The sequence below is a fragment of the Drosophila albomicans genome, chromosome 2R (genome assembly GCF_009650485.2).
Source record: "Drosophila albomicans strain 15112-1751.03 chromosome 2R, ASM965048v2, whole genome shotgun sequence".
NCBI lineage: Eukaryota > Metazoa > Arthropoda > Insecta > Diptera > Drosophilidae > Drosophila > Drosophila albomicans.
The window spans coordinates 7,115,652-7,140,369 of NC_047631.2; the positions used below are offsets into that span (position 1 = coordinate 7,115,652).

Here is a 24,718-nt window from a genome sequence, read left to right on the forward strand (position 1 = left end):
TAATTAATATAGAAAAATCTTTTAAAATAATATTGCAAATATTTAAATGATACATTTTTGTATTTTGGAGTCAGTTTGCAGAATCATTTCCATGAACCACAATATTTCTAAAAAAATTATATTAATAATGTGAGGTATAATATTAGACTAAAAATTATATGTTTTATAATTATGAGAAAATGAATAATATCTAAAAGTATTGTGCTATTGCAAATCGCTAGCTTAGTCACTTTCTGCAATGCTATAATTATTTTAATTAGTGATTAATTACAGTTTGCGTGAATAATCACTGCCAATGTTATTTCTGCGGTAGAGTCAATAAACTTCAATCTAACTACTATGAAAATATGTGCAGAAAATGTGTTAAATATTGACCTAAATGCAAATCAAATGTATTTAAATTAATAGTTAAATTTTCAAAGCTATAGGTAGCAAAAAGCAAACAGAACGCAGCGAAAACAAAACGCAACGCAATGAGAATCGAGAATTGAGAATGCAAAAGAAAGGTGTTTGTAGTGTGCTTGAGCATGTCACGGTCAAAACAAAGAGCATAAATATAAAAATAAACGGGAAATTCGTCAGTTATGCGACGGTGGGGAACAGCAAGAGGAAGTGCGACACGGCATGGCAATAATAGAAGAGATACAGAGAGAGACAAGCCAAGAGCATGGCTAATTTCCCAGAGGTCTGGGCGAAGGTCTGTCTGTCTTCTTGGATATGGTGACATGCGAATACAGATACAGATACCAATAACAATGCAGATACAGATACAGATGAGAATGTATTCTGTATGGGCTTGCTTACATAGTAGAAAGCCTCGATTTCGAACTCAATCTGATTCTTGTCATCGTCTTGGGTGCTGGAAGTGTTGTTGTCGGGGCTGGATGTGCGCTTCTGTTTCTGTTTGCGTTGCTGTTGCTTCTGTTTGGCAATGGCCTCATCCCAGCGCAGGCGGACGGGCGTGGAGGGCAACTTGTGGGCGTTGTGGCGTTGCTCCTCGCGCAGATAATCCTCGCGATTGATCAGCAGCTCCGGCTCGAAGGCGTATTCGCGAATGTACTCATCCTGGTGAGTGCGACTGTTGTTGAACATGAAGCAGCAAGTGATTTGGAACTGAGTCAACACACGGTTGATGCGTATTCGAATTCGATTGCGTTTTCGATTCTATTCGTATTTCGCTTTTGATTTCTGATTTTGATTGTCTTCTTTATCTATCGATGCAGCAGCCGTGCTTCGTGTCAGTCGCATAAATCCGTATTACGGCCTTTGACATGCCTTCGGGGCTGTTGGCCGAATTTCTGTTTCGCATTTTGTTGCCAATTATTTTTAGTTTTCGGCCGTGTTGCTCTTCTTGCTTCTTCTCATTGCAAGACGTAATTACATGTCGCTGCCCTTGAGACCCGTCTCGTCAGCACAACAGTTGTAAATATCATTGCAATTTATTTTTAACTTTCTCGACACCGCTGCACGGCCTTTATCACAAATTACGAGTATATTGCAAATAATTTGATTTATTTTTGATTGGCAAAACTTTTGCTAGTTTCTATCACAACAAAACAACATCACTAGGTTATTCAATTTTTCTCGATTTTCTTTACACTTTCGGAGCAGTTAACGATTCTAACGATTTTGCTCAAATATTTATTGATTTTCGACTATGATTCTCCGACATTCACACAACGTTGTAATCTTTGCGAAATCTTTTTTAAAACTGAAACTGAAACTGACGCTGCCGAGCTTTCCGTTTGTGTGAAAAATTATAGAAATTTTCTTTCCGTCTAGACCCACAAAGCTATGCATTGGCCAGGGTAACCAGCTGTGTCGATTTTCTACCAAATGCCAAATCGGTCGACAATAAACTTTTTAAGTGTTCCACTGAGCTTTCCGAGATCTTGCTACTTTTTTGTAAAAATCAGAATGCAGAGAATACCAAAACAGTTCAAATTCAATAAATATAAATTTCGAAAGCTTTAAAATATTAATAATCCATTGCCTGATTTAGAAAAATGAAGAATAAACTTGTATTTATAAATTCGAAAACCATTTCTAGATTGACTTATTAATGGAAGAAACTCTCATCTCATAATCTCAATTCTTATTTCCCAATAAATTTGTAATATTTCCATTTGCCAAATAGTAAAAATTCGTTGATGAGCTTGGTCACCCTTTTCTTTGCAGCCTACTACCTTTTTCAAAGAAATAATTTCTTAACTTATAATAAACACTAAATACTATTCATTATAATCCGATTAAAAATAGCAAACAATTTCTTTTTTGCTCGCTTTGTCATTCACACACTATTTCTTATTGCTTGTGCATCAACTCGGAAGGGGAACAAGAACAGAAGTACCGAAGCAAAACATGAAAAGATTGGTATTTTTGTTTGTTATTACCGTAAAGTGAATACCCTATTTTAAGATAATGAATATGCTTTTAAAAATGTTAATTTATGAGTAGCTCTCGGAATGCTATGAAAGGAATAAGCACGTTTATATCAATGGAATTTCGAAGAGTGTGAAATCGAAAATATCAAAATCTATTATTCTGCGCATATTCAAATTTCAAAAGTCAAAAGCTTCTTATTATGTTATTTCCCAAAACATAAAACAAAATTGAATAGAGAATTGAAAGAAAGATAAGAAGTACATTTTAGATACTATGAATTAACTTTGAAGATGCCAGAGGCTTTCTGATAGGCAATATTAAAATTTTAACTGAAACACTTTAAAATATTTCAATCCTATCCTTGTTTATAGGTAGCATTTGTAGATACTTGGGTTTCTTTGATAAAATAACAAAATTTACTAGGGAATTAAAAGAAAGACAATTCAATTTTAGTTGCTTTAAACAACTTTGAGACTTTTCCTCTAATAGAAAAATTTAAATATAAATGAAAACTATAAAATATTTTAAAGCTATGACTGTAGCTTACATTTGCGAATACTAGAGTTCAAAAATTCTATTGCTAATCTTTCTAATAGTAAGTTTCCTAAAGCTTAAAAAAAATTTCATAGAGACTTGAAAGAATAAACAAAATTTTATTTATTATAAAATAAATCTGATTCTCAAAGCCGAAATCAAAGTGTGAATTGAAATACTACTAAATATTTCAATATTTTCACTATAGCGAATACTAAAATTTAAAAATTTTATAGCTAATCTTTTTTAAGTTTCCAAAGTTTAAAACAACATTTCATAGAGATTTGAAAGAATAAAAAAATAAATCTGAAAATCTTTGATAAATCGAAATAATTCAAAATATTTCAATGTAGTGACTATAGATTACATTTCCTTATACTTCGATTTTAAAATTCCATAGCTGATTTGTCTAAAAATCCCATAACAAATTTCAATAAAGTACAAAAAGACAGTCTAATAAAGTTTAAATAGAGGTATTTTTCCCTTATAAAATATATAAAAATATGACAGGGGCGCGTCAGCGTCAAAAAACTTTTCGACAGAATGCTTATCTAGATATGAGATTTAATATCATTTGATAAAAGTTACGTGTTCTATTTAGAGCATTGGTAGTTAATTACAAGACAGATCTAATTATAAAACCTTCGTACAATATAGATATCCAAAATCAAAGTACGTCAATCTCAGAGCATGGAAATTAGTGTAGTTTGGTTTATTTAAAAATGCCGATAAGAGAATTATACAAATCGCTTAATGGGAAAGTTGATGGGATCTATAAAAGACGAATAATCACTAACCAGACGATTGCGCTTATTGCCAATTGGCTTTATGAGGTGTAGGTTATTCAAGTCAGATATAAAGATAATGCTGTTGTCGCTGAACGAGTTACCAAGTCCCAAATGAATGAGCAAGTGTGTGGCAAGAAATCTTATCAATAAAATAGATTACCAATGACGTTCAGTGCTCTATTCAGTAAATGAATATACATATGTAAAATTCCTATGCTCGAGTATTTACACTAGTTTTATAGTTGGATTGAGGCTTACAAGAGTGTCGATATATCCGAATGGATCGTCATCGTCGGACGATGAGTCAGAGTCGGGTCCATTTTCCGTTGGCGGTGGGCAAGGATAGAAGGCCTGTGATTTGACTTTGGGATGTCGCTGGACATGTCTCAGTTCCGCCTCCATTGATATGTTGCTGCTGCGTCTCTGGCGCAACTGACGAATGAACTTCTCGAAGTCTGCCCACTCGGAGTCGACCAGCTCGACATTCTCTTCGCCAAACTCTTCATCGTGTATGATCCGTTCAACGTGCTGTTTGGCTTTCCCGTTGCGATCACGATTGTCGCGGCTGGCAAAGTAGACCATTGCGGTTGTTTATCGAGGGGAATCCAGAGAGGGGGAGAGTGTGTGTGTGAGAGTGAGAGAACGCGACGCAACGCGACAACAAACGATCAATATCGATACGACAACGACTCGGATGTGCTTAAGAACCTTTATTCGGTTTTTTTGTTCTTTGCTATGGTTTTTTGTTTTGCCAATTATCAAACACTATAAGCTGTTGCTATTTGCCATGGCCAGAAGCATTTGTTTGATTTTTGACCGAGTTATGCAATGTGTGCTATTAATTAATCTCTTCCTCCCGTCAAAGTCGAAGTCGATAACTGCATCCGCGAGATACTTTTGCTGCGTGCGACTCGCACAAAGTTTTAAGCTCAACTGAGAAATTTGTGACACACTCGTTATGCACTCGCATATCCATAGATGGACCGATATTGTCTCGTTTAAACTCAAGATTCAAGATTCTAAAAAATTTAGTACACCAATACGAGGGCAAGAGTCTGCGACCCGCGATTTCATCCCAGTCTCAAGTGCTTAGATACTTAGTGTTACTTGCATTTGCCCACATACAAACGTACACACACACACACTGACATGCATACCCACACACACACACATGGGCAAAAGCGAGCAGCTCTCGAGCGGTCAAAGTTTGTGTGTAAAACATCAATAAAATTTCATAAATTTAATAATTTGCCGCCTGTTCTAGAGCAAAAGTGAAAATGCTCGTCGTTTGTTTGGTTGACAACAAGCGCAGCGCACAGTGGGGCAAGTGCTAGAAATCTTGAATATATTATAATAAACATTGACGCTTTCAATGCACTTGCCCCACTGTGCCATGTCACTTAAGCAACTCAAATTGAGCCTGCTTTTTGACGACATCATCTTACTTTAATCTCAACAAGTGAATACTTTTGTGTATGTGTGTGTGTGGTGTATGTATGTGTTGTGTGTATGTGTGTGTGCGGTGTGTATGTGGTGTGTGCGGGTGGGTGGATTATGCACATGGCACCGAGTCACATGTCTGCTATTGTCTATGCGGCATTTCTCAGATATAAATGTATCTCTGTAACTGGGCAAAGTTTCGCTTTGATTGAATTGCTCAATTTAAGACTCTGTCGACGCCTGGCCAAATGACGGCATTAATGTCATTTGGCCATACGCCTAACCCTAAATGGGTTTAATACACTGACGCTCACGATGAGGATTATCAATTTGGATGGGGCAATCAACGCCACCAATTACAAATGAATCCAATCGTCACCCACTCGAAAGTGTTGAAGGACATGACGCGAATAAATTTGACACAGTAATATGTTAATATCAAGCGTAAGGAATTTATAATCTTTTACTAAGAATATATCTCATTATTCTGGCGTAGAGTCATAAATTCAGATTAAGCTCTTTGAAATTGGATTGTCTGTCATTTCTATTACATGATTAAATCAGTTTCTACTACAAGGGAACTACTACGAAGAATTCACATTTCATGGGTTAACAAGCTTCAATATTAATTAATGAATATTTGAATTCATATCAGAGACAATAATCACTTGAAAATGTCTCAATTCATTTATTCAGTTCACTCTGAAATTTATTAATCTAAGAGAGAGTCGAACTAAGAGCGCAGCAAAACACATTTGATTGATTAGAAATGACAAAAAGAACGAATTTACTACTCAGAGCGATAATGTCGAGTATTTGTTTTAGTTTTACGCTCAATTCAGACATACACGATGGAGAGACAAATACTATAGGCAATACGTTCGACCAGATAAACGCTCACTTATACAGACATTTAACATGTCTAGAGATCTCAATCTGTTTAAGAGCGATTCCACACACAAAAAATAATAACAGAACAGAGCTCTCAAGCAGCGCTATCATTTGTATTCGACTAATCTATCAGCAAAGCGCAAGTCAGGCAAATTCTGTTGTCTTTATCATAATGTGAAGCAATTACTTATTATTAGCAAATTTATATAAAGAACAAGTTAAATGTTATTCATTATATTCTCATTAGAAAACATTCGTTAAATTTTAAAGTTATTAATTACTATCTTTAATTTAATTCGATTAATCAATCTATTAAATTAATTAGTTCTTTGGAAAAAAAATACATTGCTGAGGAATATAAAATTCCCATCTGATTTAAATTTGTATTGCTAACATATTTCTCATTAATCGAAATAATGAAAAATACTTAAATGTGGAGAAGAAATCACTTTTTAATCAAGCCTAATAATAAGTTTCTAAAAATTAAGTATACGCAACAACGACCTACCAATGCATCTATTAAATATTTTATTAATGGCCGCATGCCTACGTCCTTCAATAAAATTAAATTCTTATAACCTATTCGGGACAACAGGAAATGTATGTATTTTACACTTTTTGAGATATATGTCACTGAAAATAAGTTTTGTCCTCATTGAGATAAATTCTTATAGCTCTGCATTTGCATTATATTATATTTAGGAGCTACAATTAATTTAGGAACTTTTTCTGATTTACGATAAAGTATAAAAATTCCTCAATTTTTTTTTGTTTGCATACGAATTCTTTAATTTTTACAATTATATTAAAACTGAAAAATAATTGCAAAATCATTTTTAACACTTATTAAAGTGTTAATCAAGAGCTATAAGATTCATCTTTATTCAAAATAAAAAAAAAAATGTTGTGGTATATGTTTTTTCACTTTAAATAGAGAATTACCCATTAATCACAGAAAATACGTGTTGGGATTGTACGAATGTATTAGGATAAAAGGACGATTTAGATAATTTCACGTATATCCAAAAACTTTTGCCACAATTAACTTCGATTTTGATATATAAATCTGACCCGAGAAGGTTAGAAATGAATAAAGATATTCTAAGTTTTATTTAACTTTACACTTTTCGAAATAATCACAAACCTTTCTTTTAAACATAATGCTTTAGTCGATTATTAAAATGTTTTAGAAGAATTAACAATTTTGGCGAGAAGACAACGCGAACTTGGCAACAATTCCAGGGCAACTGATGATTGCAGCATCAGCATCCGCAATTCCAACGCCAGACACAGAAACCTCGGGCCTCAGCCCCATAGAACTTTAACACCCACAAAAATCTGGCCAAGATAATGGCGTCAATACAAGCAAAGAAAAATAACAACACCTGTTGAACTGTGCAAAAGTTTAACAGAAGTGAAAGAGCAAGATCGCAAAAGGCAGGGAGAAAGAGCGAATAGGAAAATTAATTAAAATTCATTGAAATCGCTGTGCAAATATGGAACACATGTAATATTTGCATAGGTTTTGCAGATAAATTGGGGAATTATGTAAGCGCAAATACCATGCAAATTGAACAAATAGTCAATTTGTCTTAAATACAATTCATTTTTACAACTCTCCCAACTGTTTGGCATCCGAACTGTGTTTAGGTGTCGGCCAGCTTTTAAGACCCACAATAAAACGCATTGTTAATTGTATTAAACAATAAACGGACCATAAACATTCATAATCAATGAGTGCTACGAATCGGGCTCTCCATTGAAAGCTAGAAATCAAATCGCATTGGATTTTTCTGCCTATCTTCGCCACTAAATCAAAGTGATTGGCGATAGCGAAACCCCTTTGATTGATGGATGGATCAATGGTAGCCTCCGATAAGCCAGTAATCAAATCCGTCAGCTCAATTTATGGCTTTTCAATAAATGCTCAGACAGTTTATATTGAATTTATGGTGACACTCATACAAGGCTTTCACTTCGGATATTTCAAAAAATGGTGCAAATTACTAAGTACTCAAATGGATTTACACATCTGTTTAGCAGCAGTTATTTTTGACCGAAGGTGCTAATTACTTTACATAAACTTCAATGTTATTCTCTTATTTACATGAATCAATTTAATCAGATCTATCAAAAATATAAAAGAGTTATATATTAATAGAAAAGTTGATATTACAATATTACGTATACGTTACATCACTGAAATAATTTGATGACTTTAACATTACTCATCCGCCCAGTAATGCACATTAGATGTATTTTAATTTGAAAAGTGCTTGAAAATATTAACGAAAGTCATATTTAAACAGCTTTTAGCCCTGCTCATGAAACATAAAACCTACAAAGGTTCATTAACGCAATTGTTGCTTAGCGGCGGCAACCTTAAAAGCTGTCCATAATCCCAAGCAGAACGATATCAAAATGCGTCAAAGCCAAGAAAAAACTATAGTCATTAAAAGAACAATCGAATAGCAATTTGGGTTTTTGTAATTAATGCACTGAATTTAACTGACTTAATGACAAATGAGCTTTTGTGCTCGTTGTTATCATTTGTGCAAATAACAAATAATAATAAATAAATATTTATAGTATTTATGACTTTAGTTTTTGTTGTATTACATCTAATTGGAAGCCCAAACAATTTGGATGGTTTATTACACTTTTCAAGGTAACACACAAATTGCTGTGGCCAATTTTGTTTATTATCAAGTTAATGAATATCAAAATTGCAGTCATCAGCTTAAAACGATCAATCAATTCGGAATCAATCAACAGACGTAATAAACGAAATGAGAGAGATTAGAAGAAATTTATGAGTGTGACCTGAGCTGATCAGTCGCAAAAAGGGTAAAGTCTATTTTGAATTCGAATATTTGTTTGTAAGGAAAATAACTAAACTTGGCAGCTTCATAAAACAAGTTTACACCGGACTTAACCACGAGATGCGTGTAGATTTATGTTGATTCATTAATATCAGTTATGTTATCTCTCGACTAGCGCGTGCCACTTTATCTCTCGTCATCTGACAGTGAAAATCTCTTGGAATGCCTTTGAACTACAAATGATCGTACATGTGGAGCACTGGCTGAATTTAAGATCCATCAAAAATGGCTTCAGACCAGCTGGTAAATGTTTGCACTGTAAACGATGCGTTGTTTTCGGCCAACTCTCACATGCTAATTGCTTCTTATCACAAGCAAAACACTTACGAATAATTCTTAAGCAAACAGATAAATTGGTGACCTACTCGCAGCATTTCCATACAGAAGCCGCAAAGGTCAAACAACTTCAAAGTCCCGCACACAAGCATTTGAAAATAAAGCAAAACGAATTCATATTTTCCATTTACGTTTAGTTCGATGACGCAAATTTAGCGCGTTATAATTTTCAAGAAGTTCTTTCGGTTACCCTGTAATTCAAATAATACCAAATAAATACCAAACTCTTGTTTTGTTACAGTAGAAGTTCGCAAGTTAGAATTTTTTGAAATTCGAAATTAGGTTTTTTGCATATCTTTAAAAATGTAAGTCACACTTATTTATTAAGTTTCGTTACTGTTAGTTTTTATACCCGCTACCCATAGCGTAGAAGGGTATTATAATTTTGTGTCGACCCTATATTCTTGATCAGCGTCAAAAGTCAAGACGATCTAGCCATGTCCGTCTGTCTAGATCTCAGAGACTATAAGAGAGAGAACTGAATTTTTTTTTATATTCGAATTTTGGTATATACATTAATAACTAAAGTCTTTGTGATTCCTAAAAAGTTGTTTGTGATCAGATAAAAATTGTTGAAGTAATTAAAGAAATGTTTTGCTGCCTTCTTACTAGGTGTTAGTTGCTTTGGCGGACAATGTGGTAAATTTTGCACTCTATAGTATATATTGAGCATAGTACCAGATCAATATACCAAATATGTCAATTTGCATGTTTTAGTATATTTGGAGAACAATCCTACAATATTTTGCTTTTATTCAAAATGAGTAGCGGGTATCTCACAGTCGAACACACTCGACTTTTCTTGTTTATTTTTTATCGTTTATTTTGAATATATACAAAATTTGCCAAAGTATAAGTCATCACTTAGTGATTATACTCTTTTACTCTTTAGATGACGAGTATCAAAATCAGTTCAAGTCACGAGACTAAAAGTGGGAGAGAGTCAGCATTTGTTTTGATTTTGTTTGGAGGGGAATCCCGTGTAAAGCCAAATAAATCAATTTGAATCAATGGAATAAATTACGACGCATTGAGCTGTTATTAATAATTCGATAAGCCTATCAACAGGTGTGGGGCAGAAACCAGACTGACAAACCACAAAAAAAAAAATAAAATAAAAATAAAACTGTGCGAGGTGGCGCTGTGATCTGCCCACACCTGTTGTTGTTGTTGTTGTACATATAGAGTCTTGATCCAACTGGTTGCCAAGCTGATCATGTGTGCAATCTGTGATTAAACATATGATCAGACTATCATGTGATAGTCGCCAATTGAACTGAGTGTGTGTTTGTGATTTACAAATAAGGCAATGTAATAAAAAATAAAACAAATCAAAAAATCAATCACAAAAAAAGTTGAGAGAGCATTAAACCCATGAAAGGTAACTACTAGAATTTATACTAGCGCAAATTGGAGAATATTTAGGATTAAAGAGCAAACTTACCAGGGTGTGAGTGTAGCCGAGTCCCTCCTCGGCGTCATCGTTGTTGTCGTGATCATGACCCATATTGAGCCGTATCGAGGACGCGTTGGAGCACGTGCGTATGGGAAACGTGTGGTTCGGCGAGGGCACGAGGAGCAGAGATTCGCGTCCATTTCTGCTGATCTTCATGGTGATTTATTTTTCTTTTGTTTAACAATTGCAATCACAATAATTAACGTAAGACTTGAATATTAAATGGCTGCTTTATATTTTTTTTTATGTTTTTTATTGAGTATAATTTTGCTTGTCTTTCAGTTAAGACGCGCTTATTATGCGATTATTGTTGCTTCGATTGTCACTTGCACTTTTTCCGCATTGCACTCGACGCGCTGTCCGTATGCGGCACATATAAAAATGAAATCAAATTCCTTTTGCTTGTGGATTAAATTCAATTAGCTGCACTTTTATTGCACCAAGTCACAAGACTGACTTCCTTTGCAGCAGCAGCGACGCTGATAACGACGCAGAGTCGAACTCGAACTCGAACGTCGAAGTCGACGTCGTCGTCGAAGTCTACGCTACTCTCAATCCACGTGCTACGCATACGCATTCCAAAGAGGCTCGAGTCCAAAGTGAGTGTATAGGTGAAGTTGTGCCGTTATGCGGGAGTGGGGCAGACGACAAGCAAGCGCATTCGCAGTCGCGCAGTTACGTTTATGACAAAAACAAAATATGCGCTGCGTAAGTAAGTTGCTGCTGCTGCTGCTGCGAAACTTCGTCGACTGCGGCGTCAGCTGAGCTGTGTGCGCTTGGGAAAATTGCTACTGCTGGCTGCGCACTGCACTGCGCTGCTCCTAACGGTGATAACTTCAGCGTAGTGTGTTGGTGTTCTTCCCTCTCCTTCTGCTTCTCTTTCGCTTTTTGTATGACCGAACTGCGATAATGCTGTGTGTAAGTTTGTGTGGGAGGTGGGAGGTGCGAGAAGGAACGAACGTGTGTACAACGATTTCAAGTGGCGCACTTGAGCGTGTGAAGGCTTAATTAACAACAGCGACAACAAAATCGCAAATGTATCACAGTTTCATTATCTGTTCTATCTATGTTTATTGAATTTGTCGAGACAACACACAGGAGTATTGGCTGCTGGATTAACTGTAAATATTCCGAAATTAGCACCTGTTTTCCACGACGATATCCAAAACTAATTAACCGTGCTCAGCTCGATATTCAATATTTGGTTCTCACAGCGGAAATTTATTTATTGCCTTGCCTGAAATGAAGTAAAATATATAGATGTCTGTAAGTATATAGCGGCCATAAATAATTGCATATGAGTTGCTTTATTAACTAATCTAATTAAATTATGCATGGCCAGCTCCCACCGCAAAAACAAAACCACAAGTCCACCCACGTGGCGCCGCTTTGCAAATGAGAACGGGATGCAAAACGAGTTTGGCGTTGGCTGAAGAGAGATGCGTATATGATGACTGCACTCTACTGAGGAAGTCTGGAAAGTGAAACAGCTGAGAATGGGAATGCGAATGGAATGCATTGAAGGTCGTCAGCGAAACGGAACAAAATCTAGCTAGGAAGTTTACACCAATTAACAGGATTGCCGATCTCAAAAAGTAAGAGAATGTGTAACAAATTAAATTAAGGTTTAAATATCTCGAAATTTATTTAATAAATTCGACTCTAAGAAATTAGAAACACGGACTATTATTTATTTATTTCTTTGATCTTAGTTAATTTTGGAATAAAAAAATGTGTTTTTTTTTGTAATATTAGTGTTTGTTTTATAACCAAAACATTTTCTCTTTTCTAGCACGTAAATAAAACAAACTCATTCGCATTACATCAACAGTGTGAAAACAATTTGCTTGTTCTCTTGTTAATGACGAAGATAGCGTATAACGGATAACAACTATGAAAACAGATCATCTTACTTCCGTCATTATCTTTGTACACCTTTGAGCCACATTTTGGAGGCCATTTTGCAGTCCCGAAATTCTAAAAATTCTTATCATACCATAGTGCCAAAGCTGAGTAACCTAGAAACCCCCAAGACAAGTGCTCTAATGCGTTTTAATTTATGTCTTTATTGCAAAGTGAGTGTGGCTCGTGTGACGGACGCATTTAGCTTATAAGATTTATTAATTTATTTTAATCTTTTGTCACAATTATGGCGCCGATTCGAATAGATTTATGAATCTGGCGCATTATTTTTTGCAACTTTGCCTACGTCTGTGTTGAAGCATTTACGCGTATTTACACTTATCAGAGGAACTTTCTGTTAGCGGGGAATTTGCATATGATATTCTTATAAGTGTTACAACAACAAACCGGTAAAAAGCGGTTTAGCGGGTTTTCGTATTTTTTAGCCCGTCCATGCCCTGATAATGAACCACAGTACTTGTATTTGTATAATATTCACTTTTTGTTTTCAGACATTTTTTTATAGATGTTTTACTCGGCATTATTTACTTTTACCAAGAAAGCTGCATTATTTAATGGTATATAAGTGTATATACATATACATATATACTGGTACTATGCTGATTTTTGCTGATACTCGAATCCATTAAGTTTTTATTGCAGCGCGAAATTCGTTGATTAACGCTTTTGAAATCGCAGCTTAATTATTGTTGGTTATCTGTTCCATTTCTCTTTTGCAGCTTGATCATGTATAACAAGGTGCTAAATTTAGTTAACATCTTATATGGCACTTCTTTCGATACACTATGCCGAGTATTTCTGTCCAGAAATGTGTCAACATTATTCTGAGCACACGTCCCGAAATGAAAATTGTTGTTTATAATTAACTTGTCTGTTGAATATAAACGAGCTGCTGCGGTTTTGCAATTCTCTTATATAGAGTTCTGGGAATCACCACACGTCTGCTATATTTCCAAGCTAGTTCTGACAATCAATAAGTAGTATTCTAGTTTTGTGGGCAAAAGCTTGTTTAAATATTATCATCAATTGTTAAGACTCTCTCTCTTATGCCCACTCTTAACTAAACGGCATTCCAAGAGGTGAGCTTTATATTAAGTACACTTGAAATTTAAGTATTTGGCCAGAAGTGTTAAGAATGAACGATTCTTCAGCTTGTTGTTCGAAGCGAGGCTCTACTGTTTACACATAAAAAACACATTACCAAGCACAGACGCAAACAAAAATACACCACACAAAGGCTGCCAAAAATACTTATTTTCACAATAATTCACAAAATAAAAGTGCTAACAAATTGTCCAAGTAAAATATTTGTTTTGGATGACACTCAAATGAACTCGAAATTATACGAATTTAATTTAAATAATTATTAGTTAAGGGGCATTAATTGTAGTTATTTGCAATCACAGTAATTGGCTCAAATGTAAATAAAATGAAAATGGAGCAATTAAAGCCAATACAGCCAAATACAAATAACAAAACACAACAGCATGCAAATTTAAAAGAGAACAAAAATAATGAGACACCTTTGGCAGGTGCGCCCGCCACCTGTTGTTGTTATTTTCGTTCCACTGTGCTCACTCACAACACAGCTCGCAACTCGCACACTCTGAGCGCGTGTTTTGATTTGCTGTTGCTTGTTGTTGTTGTTCATGTTACTGTTGTCACTCACACTTCACGATCGAACGTTGTGCACAAGTTTGATTGATCCGTGTGTTTTCGTTTGATTGACGCTTCGATTGATCCCGTTTACTGTTACTCGCACTGTTGCCGCGTTAATTGGAGTCTATTCCAATGTTGTACATGAGAATTGATTGAAGGAAAGGAAACTGCAGAGCAATTCTAGAGCAGCTCCGTTGTCAACGCGGCCGCTTCGCGTTCTGGCATTGACTGCTAGCGTCGTCGCCGTCGTCGCTGCTGTTGACGTTGCGTTGCGTTACGTTGCGTCGCTGTTGTTAGGTGTTTGGAGCTCCGGACCCGGTTATCACCTTCGGTCAGCGCCAGCAGCAGCGACAGCCGCAGCTCGTTCCGTTCCGTTCCGATCCGATCCGATTGATGACGTAGATCTACGAAACGGGAGCTTTTCGCTCGTCGCGATCAGCTGATTTGCATTTCAAAGTTTTTATCGCCAGCTTGATTTTAATTTGTGATTCGGTTTCAGACTAAATCGATTAGCAGAGCCAATTTCTCTGTCAATTACAAATTCACAAATTCTCATTTTAATACTTATAAAAGGTAACATTAAAAAAGATGCTGTTGAACATGTCGTGAATGTGTCTCAATGAATGTATTAATAGTCGGGGGTTTTTTTCTCTCTCTCTCTCTCTTATAACGATAATGCGCAGTTAATTTATCCCTTAGTTCGCATTTCCACTGTAATTATAATTTAAATATCGAAATGAACTCGTAGGTATTTTTTCCACATTTTTAAAGGCATTTCATATCATGACACAATTCTCGCTTGTTACGTAAATATTCAGCACTTTTATTGCTTTTATTTGCCATAATAAATAAATAATTATCGTACGTGAATTTCATTAACACCTCACAAATCGTTTTAATGGGATTGAAAAAACCCGCAATAATCGAGTATGCATAATTCTTGATATATTTTGATAGAGATAAATTATTATTTTTATTGATTTGTCTAAACAGATTTTTCCGAAGTTATTGAGATTTCAACAAAAGTTTTGACATGATTATAGATAATCAATAAACAGAAAACGCTAAATTATGAAGAAGTAATTTTTAGTCATTTATCTCAACGAAAACAGGTAAATATTCGTTTGAAAGACTTAATGCGCTTCACCTGTTATGCGATTTGAGCACACGCCATTGGCAAAATGAGACGTCGTGTTTCCACATATTTTAGCAAAATTGCTAAATTAAACATGAAATGATTTGATTTATAAATTACGAGCGCTTTCATAAATAAACTCCACACACGCCGACGCAATCAGACGATAACACCAAAAGCTAATTCAAGCTCTGCCTTCGACGATATACCCTGTAATCAGTTATTAAATTAAGTTAAGTTACTTCCGAATTTGTGAATTTTATAAAATGTAATTCGTAAATTGGATTGATTTCAATTATAGACTGCAAGCGAATCTTTATAATTCGTTTAATAAAATGCAGTCTTGAGATTGACAGGAATGAAACAATGGTCAGTTATAAAAAGTATTCACATTTTGAGGTCAGTTAATCAAATCAAGAATACCTTTATGAAACCACATTCTATCGATACAGGGTATTGAAACCCACATCGCATGACATTTGTTTCTGCTTTCCGTTGTTTTCTTAACGCGATGTGAATAAATAGCTCAGCAAATAGGTGCAACTGATTAGAACGATATAATTTTCGACTTGCGTAAAAATCTTTGCTTATTTTTGCGACTCCAAGTTCTGAGACATGTCTGTGAATTTATTAGGCTCACAATTTAAATACGCAATGCTATTGGAACCCATCCCACAGTCCGTTATATCGCATTATATGATCATTGGCAGCTAATAACCCAGAAAATCAGTTTACAATAAGATCTTAAGTGTAGAATAGACAAGCCCACAGCTATAGAAATACTCTAGGTACTGGAAAGTGACACCGTCATTATCTATTTTTGGGCATGTACGCGCATATAAGTAGGTATGTATTTTATTGGCATAATTAGCGAGAATTATCATTGCCATCCAAAACTTATCTATCTGTCATGACAGCGAGACAGAAAGATACAAACCTGTCGATGTACAACACTCTTGAAGGAAAGTGAAATGTAAGGCCTGTCAATGGCATCTGACAGTAATGCCTGCTCTATGGGATGCACATAAAACAATCCCAATTGACGTTACGCTATTTATGTAATCGTAAATTATGGGATGTCTGACGACGACAATTTTCAGGCAATTATAAAAGTTATAAATAACTCGATGTTACGTATTCACCTGACTATAGTCGAAGTTATGGGAAACAAAGCAAATATTTCCCTAAATTAGCAGATAATCTAAATTCCAGATTGCACATTCCGATATTATATTGTGGCACATTAGATTCTATTACGTAAAATGAGAAGCGCGATTATCTTATTCCATACTCTCGATTTAGCACTCTGTTTCAGTTAACATGATTGACTGAAGCTCTAACACATTTTCACGCTCAGCTTGAAGTAGAATCGCAAAAACAACCCATTAGAATTCGCACACTGACAATGTGTAAACAATGTAAACAATAAATATTGCATATTTACATCAAATATGCCACACAAAATGTGTTCAATAGGCATTTGTTTGTTTCTTTTCTTTTTGCTGCAGTATTAACAATTGTTTTTACTTGAGGGCTATTAATTCCAGAGCGACGTTTAACTAAATTAAAAACTATCACCTCAACCTCTACTTCTCCACACACACCGCACTCGTCTCTACTTCTGTTCCTTGCATCGATCCATTAACTTGACTTTGACTGCAATGCAACAAATTCACATTCGCGGAATGCGCGCGCGTTCCACAGAGCAACAAAAACAATAATGCAAGTGCAACGGCGTTTGTTGACCAAGTCTCCATATAGTAGTATCGTATGCATATATCTACTGCTGATCTAGACGCCTGTATAGTATAACCCGATAATTAGTATTGTCCGGAAAATACTTGCAGCTAGCTTGAAGTCGGTCGTGGACTGTGAAAGCTTCAGCTTCGGGCACATTTGGTTCTACTTGCATTCGATTCAATTATGGGAGAATTCTGAGACAAGTGCTGTGAATTAATAATTCAACGATATTGCAAACTTACACTGCAATCTAAGAATAGTACCAGAATCACACTTACAAGTTTTATTATATATGACAATAGGTGGAGAAGGAAGTGATCCCATGCACATCTTACAATAAAATCTGTAATTATTTTTAATGTGTTTTCTGTTTTATCATCTTTATTGTATTACAAATGTTTACAATTTTTACTTTTTGTTTTCTTTTCTTGTTTTTTCTATATTATAATTATTTAGTTTTGTCATGTCTTGATATTGATTGTTTTGGAAATAAGGGAAATTGACGCTGCGCTTAAAGATCATATTGTTTGTCTGGTTCTTGGACATCTGCGATTACCATAAGTACAAGTGTACACCATTTCGATTATATAGATACAGGTTTGCTTAAATATACATAAACTATTTGATTTATGCGTTATACTTGTTTCATTTTCATGTTTTATGCGTTCGAAGAGTTTAATTCTATGCACTACCGACCCGACATTGTCAATCTGTCTTGTATATGCTGGTGGTGAGGTGTGCTCGACGGAAGCGGATGTGATCCACAAAACTTATGAAATACTTGCGTTTACATTACCGAATGTAAATGTAAGGAATTAATCTGAAAGATGCGCTCAAATGCGACGTGAGAAGCCTCCGCCACCACCGCCATTGTTACCGCCTCCGATTCCAATGCCACCACCACCACCACCTCCGCCGTTGCCGCCTCCATTACCACCGCCGCCGCCACCGACATTGACTCCACCTCGAGTCTTGCCATCATAGAAAAGCTCAATATAGCGGGAACCCATCTGCTCGCGGTGACGCTTCATCGCCAGCTGTGAGTCATCGTACGTATCGAAATAGGCGTCAGCTGTGCCGCTGTGCAGACCCTTCTTGTTGTAATTGATTCGCACATTTGCTGGACGAATGGGATCGAAGAACTGCAAGCGAAAAATGCATTTAAAAACTGCGAATCTTAAAATGCAAGATATTTCCAACTCACCTTGAACACATCGTTTTCAAATGAGTTATAGGGCAGACCACGCATATGGATCGTGTAATACTCGACGTCGTTATTGCGACCGCCGCCAATGGGGCCGAAATTGCCGCCAGCAGATCCAAAGTTGCCGCCGCCATTGTTAAAATTACCGCCACCATTGTTAAAGCCGCCGCCATTGCCTCCATTATTAAAACCGCCTCCTCCGCCGTTGTTGAAGCCGCTGCCGCCGCCTCCACTGTTGAATCCGCTGTTGCCAAAACCGCCGCCGCCACCGCTGGAGTTGTTGCCAAAGTTACCGAAGCCTCCGCTATTACCGCCATTATTGAAACTTCCGGAGCTTCCACCATTATTGAAACCACCGTTGTTTCCTCCATTGTTGAAGCCTCCAGAGCCTCCTCCGCCGCCATTATTGAAGCCACCGCCTCCGCCAGAATTGTTGCCAAAGTTTCCAAATCCACCACCGCCGTTGTTACCAAAATTACCAGGCATATCTGAATGTAAAAGAGAATATAGAGAATGGATTACTAATCTGATACAAGCTTCATCCAAAGCACCATCTTCCCTACAGTGCGGGTGAATTGAACCCGCCATTGAAATAAATTCGGAATAGCTTGATTGTTTGTATGTACTTGGTTTGGTATCAATTCTTTTAATAGCGTGGTGAAATTGCCACTTACCGAAGTTGTTGCCATTGTTGTTGTTGCGGTTGTTTCCGAAATTGTTAAAATCGCCAAAATCATTGCCGAAATTGCCAAAATTACCAGAGTTTTGACCAAAATTACCATTGTTGCCGCCGCCATTGCCACCACCTCCATTGTTACCGCCTCCACCGGAGCTGTTGCCAAAGTTGCCAGAGTTCATTAAACTGGGCAGATTATTGAAGCCCAACATGTTGTTAGCGCCTACACCAAAATTGCCGTTGTTTCCCCAGTCTGCAGAAAGAGATTAGTTAAGTAATCTATTTTCCTTTGAGAATAGCTCACTCACCATTGCGTCCGCCAAAATCATTGCCGCCTCGATTGGCGCCACGATCACGTATATCATAAGGTCCAGGACGTCCGCCGCCCCCGCCTCCACCATTCGTGGCACGCTTCATTTCAGCAATAGAGCTGCGAAAGATTTCAATATACCTAGGAGCAGAACAAAAACAAGAGCAGCAATTATTACTAGATGTCATTAAAAAACCTATTAAAGAGAAGAAATCGAAAGAGAGAAATATGCTATGGCCGGCGGCATTTTTTTGCGAGTTAATTACACAATAATCCGGAATTAATGTGCATCCTTGGTTAGATAAACAAACAATCAATTGCGAGACTTTTGATAAGAATATAAAAAGCTAAATATTAAGGCTTTTTTATACAGAGCTTATCAAAAGGTTTACTGTGGTTAGAAATGCATTTAAATTGTTTGGTTTTATTGTTTTTTTTTTTTGTTGCTTGAAGCCACCCAACCAGACCCATAGCCTGTGCTACAATTGCACAATTAAATTGTTGCTTAATTAATCAATTGCTTAATGACTGAAAGAGGAATGTATATAAGTTAGCTTAAAAATCATATTTGTTTTTTCATTTACTTGCAACAATTTAAAAGTATAACATCGATGTGTTTGGTTTAATATCATGTTACCATTAAATATATGTTGAATGTTTCAGCTGCTGTTGTTGTTGAACTTAGCTTGTAACTTGTAGTTGTAATTATATGATGATGTGTAGGAGACCCACCTGTGCCCAATTTTTTCCCGATTTCGGCCCAAGGCTTGTTCAGTGTCATCCTGGCTTTCGAACTGAACAAAAGCTTCCCCAGTAGCACGACCCCTTCTGTCCATAACAAAAAGTATGCCCTCCCGATCCGTTTTGATTTCCAACCCTGCCCATGACGATAACCAACAAAGATTTATACAAATATATAGAGATATATAAATATATATTTATATGTAATGCAAGGTTAAGGATAGATATATAGAAATAAGAGAGAGATAGAGAGACAGTGAAAAAGAAAGTGGTCGATATATATCTATATATATATTTATATAAAGAGGTTGTGGTGTTTTTGCATGTCTGATGCCACGCAATTTCAAATTGCCACCTCATACAAGGCTTTTGTAACCATTACAAAGAAATAATGATCTTGAATTACAAATGTGCAGACTTCAAATAAATGTTAAGAAAATTATATACTTCATTAGAAATTGCTATCCAAATGAGTGTAACTGAGATACATTATCAGTCTCAAATTTAGACTTGATTAAATAATAAGAAAACAATGAGATGCATAATCCTAAAGTAAAAAAGAAAATCTATACGTTTGGTTAGACAACGAAAATAATGTTAGAATTGTGTATGTGTGCGTGTGTTTGTTGAAAACGATTGAATGCCTTGTGGCCCCTGGTCTTTGGATGCACGATCAACCCAGACGTGGGGTACTCAACTCAAAAGGAGCCCAAGACTAACAACACTTTTAAAGCACTCACCGCAATAAAGTGGTAATACAATACAATATGGGATTTATACATGCACTCGAATCAATCTTTGTATTTATATATTATTAAGAATTTTCCTTTGCCCGCTAAGTAAGATGAACACATAGATAGTCGACTTACCGGCAAAAAACTCCTCGATTTGCTGCTCGGTAACAGCGTAAGGCAAACCTCGGAGCTTCACCACAAAAGCATGACCATGTCCTCCAGTCTTGCGCATCGCTTCCTTCGCCTCCTTTGGCGTGGCCGTAAATACTGAAAAATATCATGAATCAGCACATATTATTGATAAACAACTTCAACAACAAACTCACCTTCAATGTAGCGATGTCCCATGCTTGCCTTGTTGAGTTTACGCGCCTCCTCAACATCCTCTTGCGTAGACACCTCAACATAAGCCTCGCCGGTGTTCTTGCCATCCACACGGCTGGTGACCAGATGAATGCCCTGTGATCCATTAATCACCTCCACGTTCACCAGAAAGTCAAGAATCTCCTTGTGGGTAGCCGACCAGGGAAGACCACGAAGTCTTATGAATTTGGGACTTTCGCCGACGCTTCCGATCTTTACATTGGACTCATCGTCGCCATCGTTTTGATCGTTATCATACTGATCATCGTCCTCCTGCTGCTGATCATTATCATCGTTGTAGTCATCATTGTTGCCCTGTGCCTGGCCAAATCCCTGATTATACTGCACGTCTGCGTTCGACATTCTTGTTAAATGGTCTGTATTCCTGAAGTGAAAATAACAATAAATGTTGTTATTTGAGAACATGAACAAGGTTTTGGCAATATAACATAATGTTTTGTCATATATTCGTATGTTTGCTTTTTTCGACCGCAACTTTTTTTCCTTTATTTTTTTTTTGCGCCGCGCGGTGCCGCTTACGCCATTTTGGTTTTTTGCGACCGCCGCAGTCTCGTTTTTCTTGCATGCGGCAGATTTTGAGTATATTATTTAGACACTTTTAGCAGCGGAAATTCGTTTAGACAACCAACACTTGTATCGCTGCACTGTTATTTACCTCTTTTTAATATTCTGAATTCGTTTGCAATCGTTAAATTATTTGTTTTTGCACTTTTTGCACAATTTTTCTCTACAAAAACGAGCAGCACGTTAGAGGTGGAGAAATATTGATGGCACCATCGATGAACAGCACGCGTTCATCAGTATCGAATCGCTCGGAACAAGTTCATCGATATATTCATTTTAGCTTCGATAGTTCGATAGTTGCTGATAACACTTTTTGTTTACATTTATTAGTTGTTTACATATGCTGTTTAATTATATCTAGAGTGCGCATGAATAATTTTTTATGCATTTCTCATATTATGTTTTTTTGAATATACAAATTTAATGATTTCATTCATGATTCGAATTAATAACATATTCTGTGAAGCAGAGCTGTTAATTAACATAGATAACATAACAGCGCTGTTGTCGATATATTGCTAAGTGTTGACTAACGTGTCAATTATAAATAAATATTGTAAATATTGGTGCAATTTGCAATTTTTTAAATAAATAGACTTAAGAAAAATATACAAACGAATTTTAAATGTAGTTCATTACTTTAAATATTCTCAAACTGCAACAAATTTCAAATAGTAATTTGAAATGCTGATACGATCAGTTTTTGGTTTAACAGGCGCCATGACAACCATGGTAATTGGCGCCCTTTTGGAGTCCTCCGCAAGTTTGTTTGTTCAATAATGTGAAAGTGCATTGATTTCTCTTGAAAAGAAAAGTGCAAAGTTCTACATCGTCTTGTCAATCTAGTAAATCTATAATATTAATATAGAGTAACATAGATATTTTGTGTTGAAATATTGCTAGCACGATGTTCGTACAAAAGAAAAAACTGGTCGAGCATGTGCTGGCAATGAAGGCGGCCAATGGTGGCAGCGGAAGCGAAGATGAAGAGGAAGAGGAGGACGAGGGAGACATTTTGCAGGTGCAAATTGACAGCTAATTACATTAATTTGTCAATTATTTTCCAATTGTAAAATCGTACCCAAACAATTTCAATGCAAGATTATTATAAATAATTATTGCTTCAGTATGAAATGTAATGTGTAACCCTTTAGCTCCTTGTACTCGTTGGCTGATTATGTAATCGTTACGTTACGTTATCCTGGTGTAATTATTAAATACAAAAAAAGAAAAACCAAATCAAAATGTAAAAACTTAAAATTGTAGTAGTTGGACAAAGCTAAACATAAAACGGAACTTGGCAATTTAAATCCGAATGTTATAAATTTAACTTTTTCTACTAATCGAACTGTTTTAATTTCCTTTTTAGCTGTGCAATCAAATTACACTTTAATGCAAGTCTTTGAAACTTCACTCTCGTTGCAGCAAATTAAATGAAAAAGAAAAAGAAAAGAAAAGCTCGAGAAAAATTAGCTTTAAAGACTATTTAGTTACACACTCTATCTAGTATACCATATACATATATATATACATATATTCTGCAGATCTTTGAAAACCTTTTTGTGTTTTAGTGCCCTAGAAAACGAAATTTTGTTTTTGAGCCCCACGTCTGTCGTTGTTTTCTAGTTGCACAAACAATAACTTTTCTCCTTCTCACCGTAAGAGTTGTGCATTTTGTTGTTGTAATGGCAATTGTTGTAAGTAGTTTTGAATTTTGCAATTAATTTGTACTTTGTTGGTGTTTTGCGTCCAAAGTTCGCACTCGAATTTTGGATTTGATGAAACTAATATATTTTTGGTCTTTCCCCGTTTTTGAATTTTGCAAATGGCGGAATCTCACATGACTCGAATGAAACTCGAAACTAAATAATTAATTAACAACATTTGATACAACAATTATTTGCTGCAAAATAATAAAATCAAATGATTATAACAAATATTTTTATGAAATAATGCAAAAACATAAAAACTGCACATGAAACCTTTTGATTCGCATATTTTTCGTAATTCCAAAAACGGTTCGACGCGTGTTCCACGTTGCAAATCGCAAAATTCCATTTATGTGGAAAATTATTAAATAAAAAAAAAACGAAAAAAAAAATCAAAATTAAATTGCTATGGACCCGGACGAAGCGCAGCGACGAAGGGAAGAATGCGAGCGAAAGGCGCGGCGTGGGGAGATGGACCCCCGTTTGGAGTTCACATTCCAGCTGCTGATAGATGCCACACAGCTGCCCAGGCATCAGCTCATGGACTACATATTCGAAGGGGATATGGTAGCCCAACTTGAACTAGACTCGTTTCGTTTATGTTGTCGAATTGATTTGCATACCTTGCTTTTAGCTCGATGAGATCAATCAGCTCTTTTTGCCGAATATGAAAAACAAGCTGCTGTGGTTCTATCAGGAGGTCGATGAACCAGAGCCGCCGCCCGTGGTGGATGCCAATAAACCGGGACCATCACGCACTGGCATGGCATCGAGCAGTTCCAAGACACCGCAGGGTACGAAGGGAATCACACACCTGGTCAATTTATGCGCAGTTGTTCTCTTCTGTCCTGTTCTCTTTTAGGTGGCGCCTCACCGAGTGGTCTGCCGCCGCCCAAGCACAAGAAACTCTTCCTAACGGACGGCTGGACTTGCGCCTTTACTGGCGTATGTATTTATATCTTTCGCGTGAATACGTCCAAGCAGCTGCCCGAGGAGGGATTCCAAAAGGATTTGTAAGCTTATGTTGCAGTTGCTTTTGTGCCTTTTGTTTATTTTTCATAAGTTTTTCCCTCGTTGTGTTTGGTTTTGTTTCGATTGGGTTTGCTTTGCTTGGCATGCGCTAAACTTAAAAACTATTATCTAAAAATAGCCAATTTTTGGTTTATTTGTTGGCACGCGGATTATCGGAGATTTACCCAAAACAAACTGACAGCGCACAGCCCCCGT

At 36.3% G+C, this 24,718-nt stretch overlaps 3 protein-coding genes across 19 annotated transcripts in view; 1 reads left to right on the top strand and 2 right to left on the bottom strand.

The window, feature by feature from the left end:
* The window catches only part of LOC117575421 (chloride channel protein 2), a 24,374-nt gene extending 9,459 nt beyond the window's left edge, over window positions 1–14,915 (bottom strand). For 2 of the 15 annotated variants that reach the window (XM_034259615.2, XM_034259614.2), the window contains exon 1: window positions 3,966–4,304. In XM_034259615.2, coding sequence (XP_034115506.1) covers window positions 3,966–4,289 — 324 coding nt within the window. In that variant the 5' untranslated portion in view covers window positions 4,290–4,304. Of the gene's footprint in view, window positions 1–804; window positions 1,730–3,965; window positions 4,368–10,700; window positions 11,950–14,158 lie in introns of those variants that run through there. The other 13 variants (XR_007955507.1, XM_052008217.1, XM_052008216.1 and 10 more) reach the window with 13 other exon arrangements.
* Window positions 14,916–17,532: 2,617 nt separating this feature from the next.
* On the bottom strand, window positions 17,533–21,997 carry LOC117575423 (uncharacterized). 3 transcript variants are annotated; one of them, XM_034259621.2, is made up of 8 exons: window positions 21,874–21,997; window positions 21,161–21,582; window positions 20,970–21,101; window positions 20,092–20,236; window positions 19,358–19,500; window positions 19,048–19,302; window positions 18,374–18,861; window positions 17,533–18,311 (listed from the first exon to the last, which is right to left on the bottom strand). In XM_034259621.2, exons 2-8 carry the CDS (start codon window positions 21,558–21,560, stop codon window positions 18,003–18,005), a joined length of 1,872 nt encoding a protein of 623 aa, XP_034115512.2. In that variant the 5' UTR covers window positions 21,561–21,582; window positions 21,874–21,997; the 3' UTR covers window positions 17,533–18,002. The 3 variants fall into 3 exon arrangements, 2 of the variants coding, with proteins under 2 accessions (XP_034115512.2, XP_034115513.2); XM_034259622.2 differs by lacking the exons at window positions 20,092–20,236; window positions 21,161–21,582; window positions 21,874–21,997 and having other exon boundaries at window positions 20,970–21,086; XR_007955427.1 differs by lacking the exons at window positions 17,533–18,311; window positions 18,374–18,861; window positions 20,092–20,236 and having other exon boundaries at window positions 19,154–19,302.
* Window positions 21,998–22,549: 552 nt separating this feature from the next.
* The window catches only part of LOC117575420 (dynein axonemal heavy chain 5), a 31,361-nt gene continuing 29,192 nt past the window's right edge, over window positions 22,550–24,718 (top strand). Inside the window, exons 1-4 of the mRNA XM_052007762.1 lie at window positions 22,550–22,803; window positions 23,921–24,058; window positions 24,126–24,285; window positions 24,354–24,504. Of these exons, the coding sequence (XP_051863722.1) occupies window positions 22,690–22,803; window positions 23,921–24,058; window positions 24,126–24,285; window positions 24,354–24,504 (563 nt within the window). The 5' untranslated portion in view covers window positions 22,550–22,689. The remainder of the gene's footprint in view (window positions 22,804–23,920; window positions 24,059–24,125; window positions 24,286–24,353; window positions 24,505–24,718) is intronic.

Excerpts from the sequence above, each read along its gene's own strand:
- LOC117575423 (XM_034259621.2), bottom strand. The coding sequence starts at position 21,560 with ATGTCGAACGCAGACGTGCAGTATAATCAGGGATTTGGCCAGGCACAG. Across the intron at positions 20,237-20,969 it reads AATCGAGGAGTTTTTTGCCG|GGTTGGAAATCAAAACGGAT; the intron begins GTAAGTCGACTA and ends CGTCATGGGCAG. Across the intron at positions 19,303-19,357 it reads TGATTTTGGCGGACGCAATG|ACTGGGGAAACAACGGCAAT; the intron begins GTGAGTGAGCTA and ends CTCTTTCTGCAG.